General features: G+C 45.6%; 1 protein-coding gene across 1 annotated transcript in view; it reads right to left on the bottom strand.

The window, feature by feature from the left end:
• The window catches only part of camk2a (calcium/calmodulin-dependent protein kinase II alpha), a 52,337-nt gene extending 40,629 nt beyond the window's left edge, over nt 1-11,708 (bottom strand). The window contains exons 1-2 of the mRNA XM_075487239.1: nt 11,358-11,708; nt 7,394-7,488 (exon numbers count right to left, since the gene is read on the bottom strand). Coding sequence (XP_075343354.1) covers nt 7,394-7,488; nt 11,358-11,419 — 157 coding nt within the window. The 5' untranslated portion in view covers nt 11,420-11,708. The remainder of the gene's footprint in view (nt 1-7,393; nt 7,489-11,357) is intronic.
• Between the last annotated feature and the right edge of the window lie 2,639 nt (nt 11,709-14,347).

Genomic DNA, 14,347 nt, shown 5'->3' with positions numbered 1-14,347 from the left:
ACAGACACACACATTAAACACATTAAACACATTAAACACAAACACACATTAAACACACAAACACACATTAAACACACAAACACACACACATTAAACACATTAAACACACAAACACACACACACACATTAAACACAAACACACACACATTAAACACACAGACACACACATTAAACACATTAAACACATTAAACACAAACACACATTAAACACAAACACACACACATTAAACACATTAAACACATTAAACACACAAACACACACACACATTAAACACACAAACACACACACATTAAACACATTAAACACACAAACACACACACACACATTAAACACATTAAACACAAACACACACACACATTAAACACACAAACACACACACATTAAACACATTAAACACACAAACACACACACACACATTAAACACAAACACACACACATTAAACACACAGACACACACATTAAACACATTAAACACATTAAACACAAACACACATTAAACACACAAACACACACACATTAAACACATTAAACACACAAACACACACACACACATTAAACACAAACACACACACATTAAACACACAGACACACACATTAAACACATTAAACACATTAAACACACACACACACATTAAACACATTAAACACACACACACACATTAAACACACAGACACACACATTAAACACATTAAACACACAAACACACACACACACATTAAACACATTAAACACACACACACACACACACCACAGACACACTCTCGTGCAGATATAAAACCCAACATCCACAGATGGAGGCAGATTGCTGCTGCTTCATTTGATCTGATCAGATGGCGTTGGACCGTCAGCTGATCTGAGGATTACTTTGTTGTTTCTGCATCTTTCTGAATATGAGTCAGAAAGAGCAACTTCCTGAAGTCCTGTCAGCTGAAAGACTGAATCTGATCAGTGATCTCCTCTGATCTCACCTGATCTCCTCTGATCTCCTCTGATCTCACCTGATCTCCTCTGATCTCACCTGATCTCCTCTGATCTCACCTGATCTCCTCTGATCTCACCTGATCTCCTCTGATCTCTGATCTCACCTGATCTCCTCTGATCTCCTCTGATCTCACCTGATCTCACCTGATCTCCTCTGATCTCACCTGATCTCCTCTGATCTCTGATCTCACCTGATCTCTGATCTCACCTGATCTCCTCTGATCTCCTCTGATCTCACCTGATCTCACCTGATCTCCTCTGATCTCTGATCTCACCTGATCTCCTCTGATCTCCTCTGATCTCACCTGATCTCACCTGATCTCCTCTGATCTCCTCTGATCTCACCTGATCTCTGATCTCACCTGATCTCCTCTGATCTCACCTGATCTCCTCTGATCTCCTCTGATCTCACCTGATCTCTGATCTCACCTGATCTCCTCTGATCTCACCTGATCTCACCTGATCTCCTCTGATCTCCTCTGATCTCACCTGATCTCCTCTGATCTCACCTGAACTCCTCTGATCTCACCTGATCTCACCTGATCTCCTCTGATCTCACCTGATCTCCTCTGATCTCACCTGATCTCCTCTGATCTCCTCTGATCTCACCTGATCTCACCTGAACTCCTCTGATCTCCTCTGATCTCACCTGAACTCCTCTGATCTCACCTGATCTCCTCTGATCTCCTCTGATCTCACCTGATCTCCTCTGATCTCCTCTGATCTCCTCTCTTTCACCTGATCTCCTCTGATCTCCTCTGATCTCCTCTGATCTCACCTGATCTCCTCTGATCTCCTCTGATCTCACCTGATCTCCTCTGATCTCCTCTGATCTCCTCTCTTTCACCTGATCTCCTCTGATCTCCTCTGATCTCCTCTGATCTCACCTGATCTCCTCTGATCTCACCTGATCTCCTCTGATCTCCTCTGATCTCCTCTGATCTCACCTGATCTCCTCTGATCTCACCTGAACTCCTCTGATCTCACCTGATCTCCTCTGATCTCACCTGATCTCACCTGATCTCCTCTGATCTCCTCTGATCTCACCTGATCTCCTCTGATCTCACCTGATCTCCTCTGATCTCCTCTGATCTCCTCTGATCTCACCTGATCTCACCTGATCTCACTTGATCTCCTCTGATCTCCTCTGATCTCACCTGATCTCACCTGATCTCCTCTGATCTCCTCTGATCTCACCTGATCTCCTCTGATCTCTGATCTCACCTGATCTCCTCTGATCTCCTCTGATCTCACCTGATCTCCTCTGATCTCACCTGATCTCACCTGATCTCCTCTGATCTCACCTGATCTCCTCTGATCTCACCTGATCTCCTCTGATCTCCTCTGATCTCACCTGATCTCACCTGATCTCTGATCTCACCTGATCTCCCTTGATCTCCTCTGATCTCCTCTGATCTCACCTGATCTCACCTGATCTCCTCTGATCTCCTCTGATCTCTGATCTCACCTGATCTCTGATCTCACCTGATCTCCTCTGATCTCACCTGATCTCACCTGATCTCCTCTGATCTCCTCTGATCTCACCTGATCTCCTCTGATCTCACCTGATCTCACCTGATCTCCTCTGATCTCCTCTGATCTCACCTGATCTCTGATCTCACCTGATCTCCTCTGATCTCACCTGATCTCCTCTGATCTCCTCTGATCTCACCTGATCTCACCTGATCTCCTCTGATCTCCTCTGATCTCTGATCTCACCTGATCTCTGATCTCACCTGATCTCCTCTGATCTCACCTGATCTCACCTGATCTCCTCTGATCTCCTCTGATCTCCTCTGATCTCACCTGATCTCCTCTGATCTCACCTGAACTCCTCTGATCTCACCTGATCTCCTCTGATCTCACCTGATCTCCTCTGATCTCACCTGATCTCCTCTGATCTCCTCTGATCTCACCTGATCTCCTCTGATCTCCTCTGATCTCACCTGATCTCCTCTGATCTCCTCTGATCTCCTCTGATCTCCTCTGATCTCCTCTGATCTCACCTGATCTCCTCTGATCTCACCTGATCTCCTCTGATCTCCTCTGATCTCCTCTGATCTCACCTGAACTCCTCTGATCTCACCTGATCTCCTCTGATCTCACCTGATCTCACCTGATCTCCTCTGATCTCCTCTGATCTCACCTGATCTCCTCTGATCTCCTCTGATCTCCTCTGATCTCACCTGATCTCCTCTGATCTCCTCTGATCTCCTCTGATCTCACCTGATCTCACCTGATCTCCTCTGATCTCCTCTGATCTCACCTGATCTCCTCTGATCTCCTCTGATCTCACCTGATCTCCTCTGATCTCCTCTGATCTCCTCTGATCTCCTCTGATCTCACCTGATCTCCTCTGATCTCACCTGATCTCCTCTGATCTCCTCTGATCTCCTCTGATCTCACCTGATCTCCTCTGATCTCCTCTGATCTCACCTGATCTCACCTGATCTCCTCTGATCTCCTCTGATCTCACCTGATCTCCTCTGATCTCACCTGAACTCCTCTGATCTCCCCTGATCTCACCTGATCTCACCTGATCTCACCTGATCTCATCTGATCTCCTCTGATCTCACCTGATCTCACTCGTCTCATCTGATCTCAGACTAGCTCTGGCACCGGTCCAGAACCAGTTCTAAATCAAACCAGTTCCTAGGTAGAACCAACTTAGACCTAGATCTGGCACCGGTCCAGAACCAGCACACTTTGGTAAGAGTTAACATGGCTGCATGTCAACCCCCTTTAAAGGGGTTTAAACCCCTTTAAAGGGGGTTGACATGCAGCCCCGCTCTACCCGGTTCGTAGAGCAGCATCTGCAGACGGTGCCACAGACCAGAAGCAGGTCTGAGATGTAAACCCATCAGACATTTGAATGTTGGAGAATCCGATCTGATCTGCAGGGAGCTCTGCCTGTGAAACGCAGGCTGTGATGAAATTATGAGATGGATGATATCCTGGGGATCGGTTTGAGCTCGTTAGGAGCTGAAACGTGGAGGAGGCGATCTGGCTGCTGGACACGTTAACTTCATGAGGGCGTGAAGAGCCGATGGGACCTGATTTATTACTGCCGCTGATGCTGCGAGCTTCCATCAGATGAACATTTGTCAGGTTTCTGCAGATTTCGGAATGACTCCGGAGTTGGAGTTTCCCTCAGGTGCAGCGGTCTGACTGCTCAGGTGTGTTAAACAGCTGCAGGAATGTCTCGTTATGTAAGCGTGTCGACACGCTGAACTACGACACACAGACACACACTCTTTGTCAACTTTGCAGGGTGTTGCTAAGCAACCAAAGGAAATCTCAAAACCAGAATAGTAATAAAGAGGAAAAAAATCAACAGAGAAGGATGCACAGCTTTACTGTTTCTCTCAGTTTTATCTGTCTGAATGTGTGGGAGGAAGGGGGAGGAAGGGAGGAAGGGGGAGGTTTCATACAAATTTAGCACAAATTTTAACCAAATTTTGAGGAAATCAGCTGAAGAAATGCTATCGCCCGATAGCATTGACCTCTGTCATCATTAATTGCTTTGAGCGGCTGGTCAAATCATTCATCTGCTCCTCACTGCCTCCCACCCTGGACCCAATGCAGTTTGCATACCGGTCCAACAGGTCTACAGATGACGCCATCGCCCTGGACCCAATGCAGTTTGCATACCGGTCCAACAGGTCTACAGATGACGTCATCGCCCTGGACCCGATGCAGTTTGCATACCGGTCCAACAGGTCTACAGATGACGCCATGACCCTGGACCCGATGCAGTTTGCATACCGGTCCAACAGGTCTACAGATGACGCCATGACCCTGGACCCGATGCAGTTTGCATACCGGTCCAACAGGTCTACAGATGACGCCATCGCCCTGGACCCGATGCAGTTTGTATACCGGTCCAACAGGTCTACAGATGACGCCATGACCCTGGACCCGATGCAGTTTGCATACCGGTCCAACAGGTCTACAGATGACGCCATCGCCCTGGACCCGATGCAGTTTGTATACCGGTCCAACAGGTCTACAGATGACGCCATGACCCTGGACCCGATGCAGTTTGTATACCGGTCCAACAGGTCTACAGATGACGCCATGACCCTGGACCCGATGCAGTTTGCATACCGGTCCAACAGGTCTACAGATGACGCCATCGCCCTGGACCCGATGCAGTTTGTATACCGGTCCAACAGGTCTACAGATGACGCCATCGCCCTGACAGTGCACACTGCTCTCTCCCACCTGGAAAAGAGGGATTTGTATGTGAGGATGCTGTTCATTGATTACAGCTCAGCGGTCAGCACCATCATCCCCTCCAGACTCGTCTCCAAGCTTGCAGACCTGGGACTAAACACCTCCCTCTGCAAATGGATCTACAGCTTCCTGACGGGGAGGCCACAGGTGGTGAGACTCCGCACTTCAGCCACAGTGGTCACAAACACTGGCACCCCCCAGGGTTGTGTGCTCAGCCCCCTCATGTTCAACGCCTCTTCTTCCTGAGGAGACTCAAGAAGTTTGGCATGAACCCAGTCATCCTAACCAACTTCTATTGGTGCACTATAGAAAGCATCCTGACTGGCAGCATCTCAGTGTGGTTGGGGAGCTGCACAGCCATGGCCCGTAAGGCCCTACGCAGTGTGGTCCAATCTGCTGAGTGCATCATCAGTAGGAAACTTCCAACCCTTCATCTACCACACAAGATGTCTTCGTAGAGCTGGCAGGATCCTCAAACTGCCACCCCCCATCCTTCAAACTGTTCACCATCCTTCAGACTGTTCACCATCCTTCAGACTGTTCACCATCCTTCAGACTGTTCACCATCCTTCAGACTGTTCACCATCCTTCAGACTGTTCACCATGCTGCCTTCTGGTAGGCGGTACAGAAGCATCCGGTCTCACACAGAATGGAGAACAGTTTCTATCCTGAGGCCATCAGGCCTCTAAATGGACTATAATGCACTCTCATCACTTTACACATGCCTACCTCCACTGCTGTTTGCACCACAACATGCACATAGCACTTCCATACCGTTTTATATTGTACAGTCTGTATAGCTTGAATATCTAGCAATCTAGCAATGTTGACTGGAAGTCGAGGAACGACATTTCGTTGTCAAAACTCACTTGTGATTTTTGTGCAATGACAATAAAAGAAAGTCTAAGTCTAAAGCCCTATTCAGATGGGACTAGTTCAATGGGGGGACGTATGGTAATGTTGGTTAACCAGACGACGCCAGGGAGAAGAAACGACCAATTCGGACGGGACAAGAAATCCCTGTAATATTCATCTAACATGGGAGGAGTTATTGGTTACGCACAACCGTCACATCCTGGATGCTATGCACGTCTTCATTTCACTTCAGTAAACCCCATCTGTAAACAGACATGGCGCCGACCAGGTCGAAGCATGCGTGCTTGCAAGCAGCGCTTCATCCAGAACCTCCATGTTTGCAAACAGATACACCTAATTGTTTCTCTCTTTAAAAGGATGTGACGACATATTCCGTACTTATTACCGAAGGTCGCATTCGCACGGGATTAGTATTACCTATGGGAGATACTCCGGACCGTTTCACAGGAGGTAGAATTCTCGGCAAAGTTTACCGACATACTCCGCTATCTTTACTGACATGGCGCGTTCGGACGGGACTAGATTTCCCGGTTATTATTACTTTACCCCAAGTCCCCCCATTAAACTAGTCTCGTCCGAATAGGGCTTAAGTCTATTGCACAATATTGTATTTTTACCTCATGTTCCTAGGTTAGTTTAGGTCTTAGGTCAGCATAGGCTATCATGTGTATTATATGTTCAGCCCTAGTAATTAGTGTAAAATGTATATTCTGTAGTATCCATATTGCCTATTTATGGTTAGAGTACTTATGTCATGACATGTTACGGCATGTTATGGTGTCTGCTGTACAGTGTCCTATCCTAAGAATTTCAGTGCCCAGTCCGCCTTGAAACTCATCACACGTTTATCAGTGATGACGTGGAACTAACCTGAAACTACCCTCCTGTTGGTTTGGACCACAGCAGTGGAACCAGAACCTTTGGACCACAGCAGTGGAACCAGAACCTTTGGACCACAGCAGTGGAACCAGAACCCTTGGACCACAGCAGTGGAACCAGAACCTTTGGACCACAGCAGTGGAACCAGAACCTTTGGACCACAGCAGTGGAACCAGAACCTTTGGACCACAGCAGTGGAACCAGAACCCTTGGACCACAGCAGTGGAACCAGAACCTTTGGACCACAGCAGTGGAACCAGAACCTTTGGACCACAGCAGTGGAACCAGAACCTTTGGACCACAGCAGTGGAACCAGAACCTTTGGACCACAGCAGTGGAACCAGAACCTTTGGACCACAGCAGTGGAACCAGAACCCCTAACATACCACTGGGTGTTGGTGTATCCTCGGGTTCTCACCTCTGGCTGACAGTTTCTTGGTGTTGATGATTTTGGCGGCGTACTCCTGACCCGACAGAACCTTCACACACCGCCGCACCACCGAGAACGCTCCCCTGGAAACACAGCAGGAGGAACCGATCAGCACAACCACAGAAGAGATGCTCGCACAGTATCTGTCTTATTCTGACAAGAGCTTTATTTGGTGTTCCTTCACGTTTCAGGGAAACTTCTGAAATGGAAAGGTTATTTTCACCAAACAAGAACTCCTCTCACACAAACATGTTTCAGATTCTGGGTTTAGGTTCATGTTGGAACATATTTCAGATTCTGGGTTTAGGTTCATGTTGGAACATATTTCAGATTCTGGGTTTAGGTTCATGTTGGAACATGTATCAGATTCTGGGTTTAGGTTCATGTTGGAACATGTATCAGATTCTGGGTTTAGGTTCATGTTGGAACATGTTTCAGATTCTGGGTTTAGGTTCATGTTGGAACATATTTCAGATTCTGGGTTTAGGTTCATGTTGGAACATGTTTCAGATTCTGGGTTTAGGTTCATGTTGGAACACGTATCAGATTCTGGGTTTAGGTTCATGTTGGAACATGTTTCAGATTCTGGGTTTAGGTTCATGTTGGAACATGTTTCAGATTCTGGGTTTAGGTTCATGTGGGAACATGTTTCAGATTCTGGGTTTAGGTTCATGTTGGAACATGTTTCAGATTCTGGGTTTAGGTTCATGTGGGAACATGTTTCAGATTCTGGGTTTAGGTTCATGTTGGAACACGTATCAGATTCTGGGTTTAGGTTCATGTTGGAACACGTATCAGATTCTGGGTTTAGGTTCATGTTGGAACACGTATCAGATTCTGGGTTTAGGTTCATGTTGGAACACGTATCAGATTCTGGGTTTAGGTTCATGTTGGAACACGTATCAGATTCTGGGTTTAGGTTCATGTTGGAACATGTTTCAGATTCTGGGTTTAGGTTCATGTTGGAACATGTTTCAGATTCTGGGTTTAGGTTCATGTTGGAACATGTTTCAGATTCTGGGTTTAGGTTCATGTTGGAACATATTTCAGATTCTGGGTTTAGGTTCATGTTGGAACATGTTTCAGATTCTGGGTTTAGGTTCATGTTGGAACATATTTCAGATTCTGGGTTTAGGTTCATGTTGGAACATGTTTCAGATTCTGGGTTTAGGTTCATGTTGGAACATGTTTCAGATTCTGGGTTTAGGTTCATGTTGGAACACGTTTCAGATTCTGGGTTTAGGTTCATGTTGGAACACGTATCAGATTCTGGGTTTAGGTTCATGTTGGAACATGTTTCAGATTCTGGGTTTAGGTTCATGTTGGAACATGTTTCAGATTCTGGGTTTAGGTTCATGTTGGAACATATTTCAGATTCTGGGTTTAGGTTCATGTTGGAACATGTTTCAGATTCTGGGTTTAGGTTCATGTTGGAACATGTTTCAGATTCTGGGTTTAGGTTCATGTTGGAACATGTATCAGATTCTGGGTTTAGGTTCATGTTGGAACATATTTCAGATTCTGGGTTTAGGTTCATGTTGGAACATATTTCAGATTCTGGGTTTAGGTTCATGTTGGAACATATTTCAGATTCTGGGTTTAGGTTCATGTTGGAACATGTTTCAGATTCTGGGTTTAGGTTCATGTTGGAACATGTTTCAGATTCTGGGTTTAGGTTCATGTTGGAACATGTTTCAGATTCTGGGTTTAGGTTCATGTTGGAACATGTTTCAGATTCTGGGTTTAGGTTCATGTTGGAACACGTTTCAGATTCTGGGTTTAGGTTCATGTTGGAACATGTTTCAGATTCTGGGTTTAGGTTCATGTTGGAACATGTTTCAGATTCTGGGTTTAGGTTCATGTTGGAACATGTTTCAGATTCTGGGTTTAGGTTCATGTTGGAACACGTTTCAGATTCTGGGTTTAGGTTCATGTTGGAACATATTTCAGATTCTGGGTTTAGGTTCATGTTGGAACACGTTTCAGATTCTGGGTTTAGGTTCATGTTGGAACATGTTTCAGTGAATCAGGATGAATTAAGGAACAATTCCTCAGTTAAATTATTCTGGTGAAACATCATGACCTGATGGGGGCTCCTGCAGGAGCTTCAGAACATTCCAGACTAAAGAAACATCAGCAGCACTGAGTGAATGAGTCTGCCATGTCTGCAGCTGTGGGACCTTTCAACAAGCTGCGCCCTGATTGGTTGAATCAGAAGATCAAAGACTTGTTTTAACCCTAAAGTTACTGTCCTGACAAACAGACCCAGAATCTGTCCAACTGTAAAGTTTTCAGTCGTCCTTTTCTGATCGATGAGCTGCTGATGACAGAGCTGGATCCTCCGGGTGGTTTCATGGGTGGGAGTGGAGCTGCAGATCTTGCAGAAAGCTGCATTCTGCCACCCACCATCACATTATGTAAGAGAGCTGCCATTATGTGTGTGTTACTGAGTGTGTGGGTGGTGTGTGGGATGGGGTCAGAAAGGTGCTACACTCATCCTCCATCCATCCATCCATCCTGCTGTGTTCATCCAGCCATCCATCTGCATTCATATGCAGGATAATTTTTCTATAAATGTGGCAATAAACACCGTTTTATGATGAATTATGACAGAAATAAAACTATTTACTTCAAACGTTCATTCAGATTTATATGAAACAAAAGATGTAAATTTCTTAGTTAATGAAGACAAATACAGTGAAACAAATAGAAACATTAATAAAACCCAGAAATATTAATATTAATAATTTAATTATAGTAAAATCGTTTGGATAGAAATATTTTCAGATTGAACAAAAACTGAAAACTCAGACTATATAAAATTATGTAAACGGATAAAAATGTATACAAATGGATATGAATAGATAGAAATGATATAAATGGATACAAACTGATATAAATGGATACAAATGGATATAAATCTGATATAAATGGATATAAATGAATACAAGGATGTAAATTTATATAAAACTGATACAAATGGATATAAATGGATGTAAATTGATATAAAACTGATATAAATGGATATAAATGAATACAAATGGATACTAACTGATATAAATGGATACAAACTTTTATAAATGGATACAAATGGATGTAAATTGATATAAAACTGATATAAATGGATACAAATGGATGGAAATGGATATAAAATTGATATAAGTGGATACAAATGGATATAAATGAATACAAATGGATACTAACTGATATAAATGGATACAAACTTTTATAAATGGATACAAATGGATGTAAATTGATATAAAACTGATATAAATGGATACAAATGGATGGAAATGGATATAAAATTGATATAAGTGGATACAAATGGATATAAATGAATACAAATGGATATAAACTTATATAAAACAGATATAAACGGATATAAATGAATATAAAACTGATATAAATGGATACAAACTTTTATAAATGGATACAAATGGATGTAAATTGATATAAAACTGATACAAATGGATATAAATGGATATAAAACTGATATAAATGGATACAAATGGATGTAAATTGATATAAAACTGATATAAATGGATACAAATGGATATAAAACTGATATAAATGGATACAAATGGATATAAAACTGATATAAATGGATACAAATGGATGGAAATGGATATAAAATTGATATAAGTGGATACAAATGGATATAAATGAATACAAATGGATATAAACTTATATAAAACAGATATAAACGGATATGAATGAATATAAAACAGATATAAATGGATATAAACTGATTTAAACCAGATATAAACGGATATAAACGGATATAAATGGATATAAACTAATATAAAACAAATTTAAATTGATATAAACGATGTAAAAGGATGTAAATGTATATTATTGTATATAAACGGCTCAGATGAGCTGATAAAGTCTTGTTTCACAGCTTCAGAGTGATGAAGACGAGCATGAAGAGGAGGATGAAGGCCATACTCACTTCCCCAGCTCCTCGAACATCTGAAACTCTTCAGTGAATCGGGTGCAGATGACCGTTGCCATGGTGAGGCGGCCGAGGGTCAGGGGGCTCCCTGTCGTCTTCTTCTTCTGTGGATGATGATGGAGAAGAAGAAGCAGGAGGTGGGGATGAAGGCCAGGAGTCAGACCCCTCTGTTGGTCAGGGGGAGAGAAGAAGAACAGAGGAAGAGGAGGAGGAGGAGGAAGATGGAGGGAGAGCAGTGAGGAAGAGGAGCAGTGAGGAAGAGGAGCAGTGAGGAAGAGGAGCAGTGAGGAAGAGGAGCAGTGAGGAAGAGGAGCAGTGAGGAAGAAGCGCCTCTCTGTCTGAGCTGATCTGGGGCTCAGAGGAAGAGGCAGCAGCTCTTTGAGAGGCTCAGCCCGCACGCCCACTCCTCTTTCAGCCAATCACAGCGCAGGACTCACACACAGCGTCTCCATGGTAACTGGGTACTGTCTGAGCCACAGCTGCAGAAGAAGAAGTGAAACAGATACCACCAGAGGAGAAGGGGCTCCAAAGAGTTAGGGCCCCAGAGGAGAAGGGCCCGAGAGGAGTAGGGGCCCCAAAGAGTCAGGCCACCACAGTTAGGGCCCCAAAGAGTTAGGGCCCCAGAGGAGTAGGGGCCTCGAAGAGTTAGGGCCCCAAAGAGTTAGGGCCCCAGAGGAGTAGGGGCCTCGAAGAGTTAGGGCTCCAAAGAGTTAGGGCCCCAGAGGAGAAGGGCCCGAGAGGAGTAGGGGCCCCAAAGAGTCATGACCCCAGAGGAGTAGGGGCCCCAAAGAGTCAGGCCACCACAGTTAGGGCCCCAAAGAGTTAGGGCCCCAGAGGAGTAGGGGCCTCGAAGAGTTAGGGCCCCAAAGAGTTAGGACCCCAGAGGAGTAGGGGCCCCAGAGGAGAAGGGCCCGAGAGGAGTAGGGGCTCCAAAGAGTTAGGGCCCCAAAGAGTTAGGACCCCAGAGGAGTAGGGGCCTCGAAGAGTTAGGGCCCCAAAGAGTTAGGACCCCAGAGGAGTAGGGGCCCCAGAGGAGTAGGGGCTCCAAAGAGTTAGGGCCCCAAAGAGTTAGGGCTCCAAAGAGTTAGGGCCCCAAAGAGCTAGGACCCCAAAGAGTTAGGACCCCAGAGGAGTAGGGGCCTCGAAGAGTTAGGGCCCCAAAGAGTTAGGGCTCCAAAGAGTTAGGGCCCCAAAGAGTTAGGGCTCCAAAAAGTTAGGGCCCCAAAGAGTTAGGACCCCAGAGGAGTAGGGGCCTCAAAGAGTTAGGGCCCCAGAGGAGTAGGGGCCCCAGAGGAGTAGGGGCTCCAAAGAGTTAGGGCCCCAAAGAGTTAGGGCTCCAAAGAGTTAGGGCGCCAAAGAATTAGGGCCCCAGAGGAGTAGGGGCCCCAAAGAGTTGGGCCCCAAAGAGTTAGGGCCCCTGAGGAGTAGGGGCCCCAAAGAGTTGGGCCCCAAAGAGTTAGGGCCCCAGAGGAGTAGGGGCCCCAAAGAGTTAGGCCCTAAAGAGTTAGGGCACCAAAGAGTTAGGGCCCCAGAGGAGTAGGGGCTCCAAAGAGTTAGGGCCCCAAAGAATTAGGGCCCCAGAGGAGTAGGGGCCCCAAAGAGTTGGGCCCCAAAGAGTAGGGGCCCCAAAGAGTTAGGCCCTAAAGAGTTAGGGCACCAAAGAGTTAGGCCCTAAAGAATTAGGGCCCCAGAGGAGTAGGGGCCCCAAAGAGTTGGGCCCCAAAGAGTTAGGGCCCCAGAGGAGTAGGGGCCCCAAAGAGTTAGGCCCTAAAGAGTTAGGGCACCAAAGAGTTAGGGCCCCAGAGGAGTAGGGGCCCCAAAGAGTTGGGCCCCAAAGAGTTAGGGCCCCTGAGGAGTAGGGGCCCCAAAGAGTTAGGCCCTAAAGAGTTAGGGCACCAAAGAGTTAGGCCCTAAAGAGTTAGGGCACCAAAGAGTTAGGGCCCCACAGAGTTAGGGACCCCACAGAGTTAGGGCCCCCACAGAGTTAGGGCCCCCACAGAGTTAGGGCACAAAAAAGTCAGGGCCCCACAGAGTTAGGGCCCCCATAGAGTTAGGGCCCCCATAGAGTTAGGGCCCCCATAGAGTTAGGCCCCCATAGTGTCAGGCCTCCCACAGACTCAGGACCCCTGAGTAAATGTCCCTTCCAGCCCGAGTGCTTTCCCAAATCAAAGTGCATCAAGGTAAATACCTTGAAAATTTCCAGGTGTGTTCTTGTTCCGCCCATTTTACCCAGAGTGCATCTAGGGTTAACTTGTGTGGACTTGGGGCAGAATAATCTCCCAGAATGCACTGCAGACTAAGGAAAGATGTCAGACAGTAATGTTGAATGACTCAGATCAGATAGTGGTGCCCAGAGTTCAAACTGTACCCGGTGAAGAAGATTTTAGCCGTTATGCTGCACACAACTGGAACAAACTACCAGCAGCTTTTAGCTGTTATACTGCACAAAACTGGAACAAACTACCAGCAGCTTTTAGTTGTTATGCTGCAAAAAACTGGAACAAACTACCAGCAGCTTTTAGCTGTTATGCTGCACACAACTGGAACAAACTACCAGCAGCTTTTAGTTGTTATGCTGCAAAAAACTGGAACAAACTACCAGCAGCTTTTAGCTGTTATGCTGCTCACAACTGGAACAAACTACCAGCAGCTTTTAGCTGTTATGCTGCTCACAACTGGAACAAACTACCAGCAGCTTTTAGTTGTTATGCTGCAAAAAACTGGAACAAACTACCAGCAGCTTTTAGCCGTTATGCTGCAAAAAACTGGAACAAACTACCAGCAGCTTTTAGCCGTTATGCTGCACACAACTGGAACAAACTACCAGCAGCTTTTAGCCGTTATGCTGCACACAACTGGAACAAACTACCAGCAGCTTTTAGCCGTTATGCTGCACACAACTGGAACAAACTACCAGCAGCTTTTAGCCGTTATGCTGCACACAACTGGAACAAACTACCAGCAGCTTTTAGCCGTTATGCTGCAAA

Source organism: Odontesthes bonariensis, chromosome 16 (genome assembly GCF_027942865.1).
Source record: "Odontesthes bonariensis isolate fOdoBon6 chromosome 16, fOdoBon6.hap1, whole genome shotgun sequence".
Taxonomy (NCBI): Eukaryota; Metazoa; Chordata; class Actinopteri; order Atheriniformes; family Atherinopsidae; genus Odontesthes; species Odontesthes bonariensis.
The sequence above is the reverse complement of the archived record's forward strand: the minus strand, read 5'-3'. Positions and strand labels throughout refer to the sequence as shown.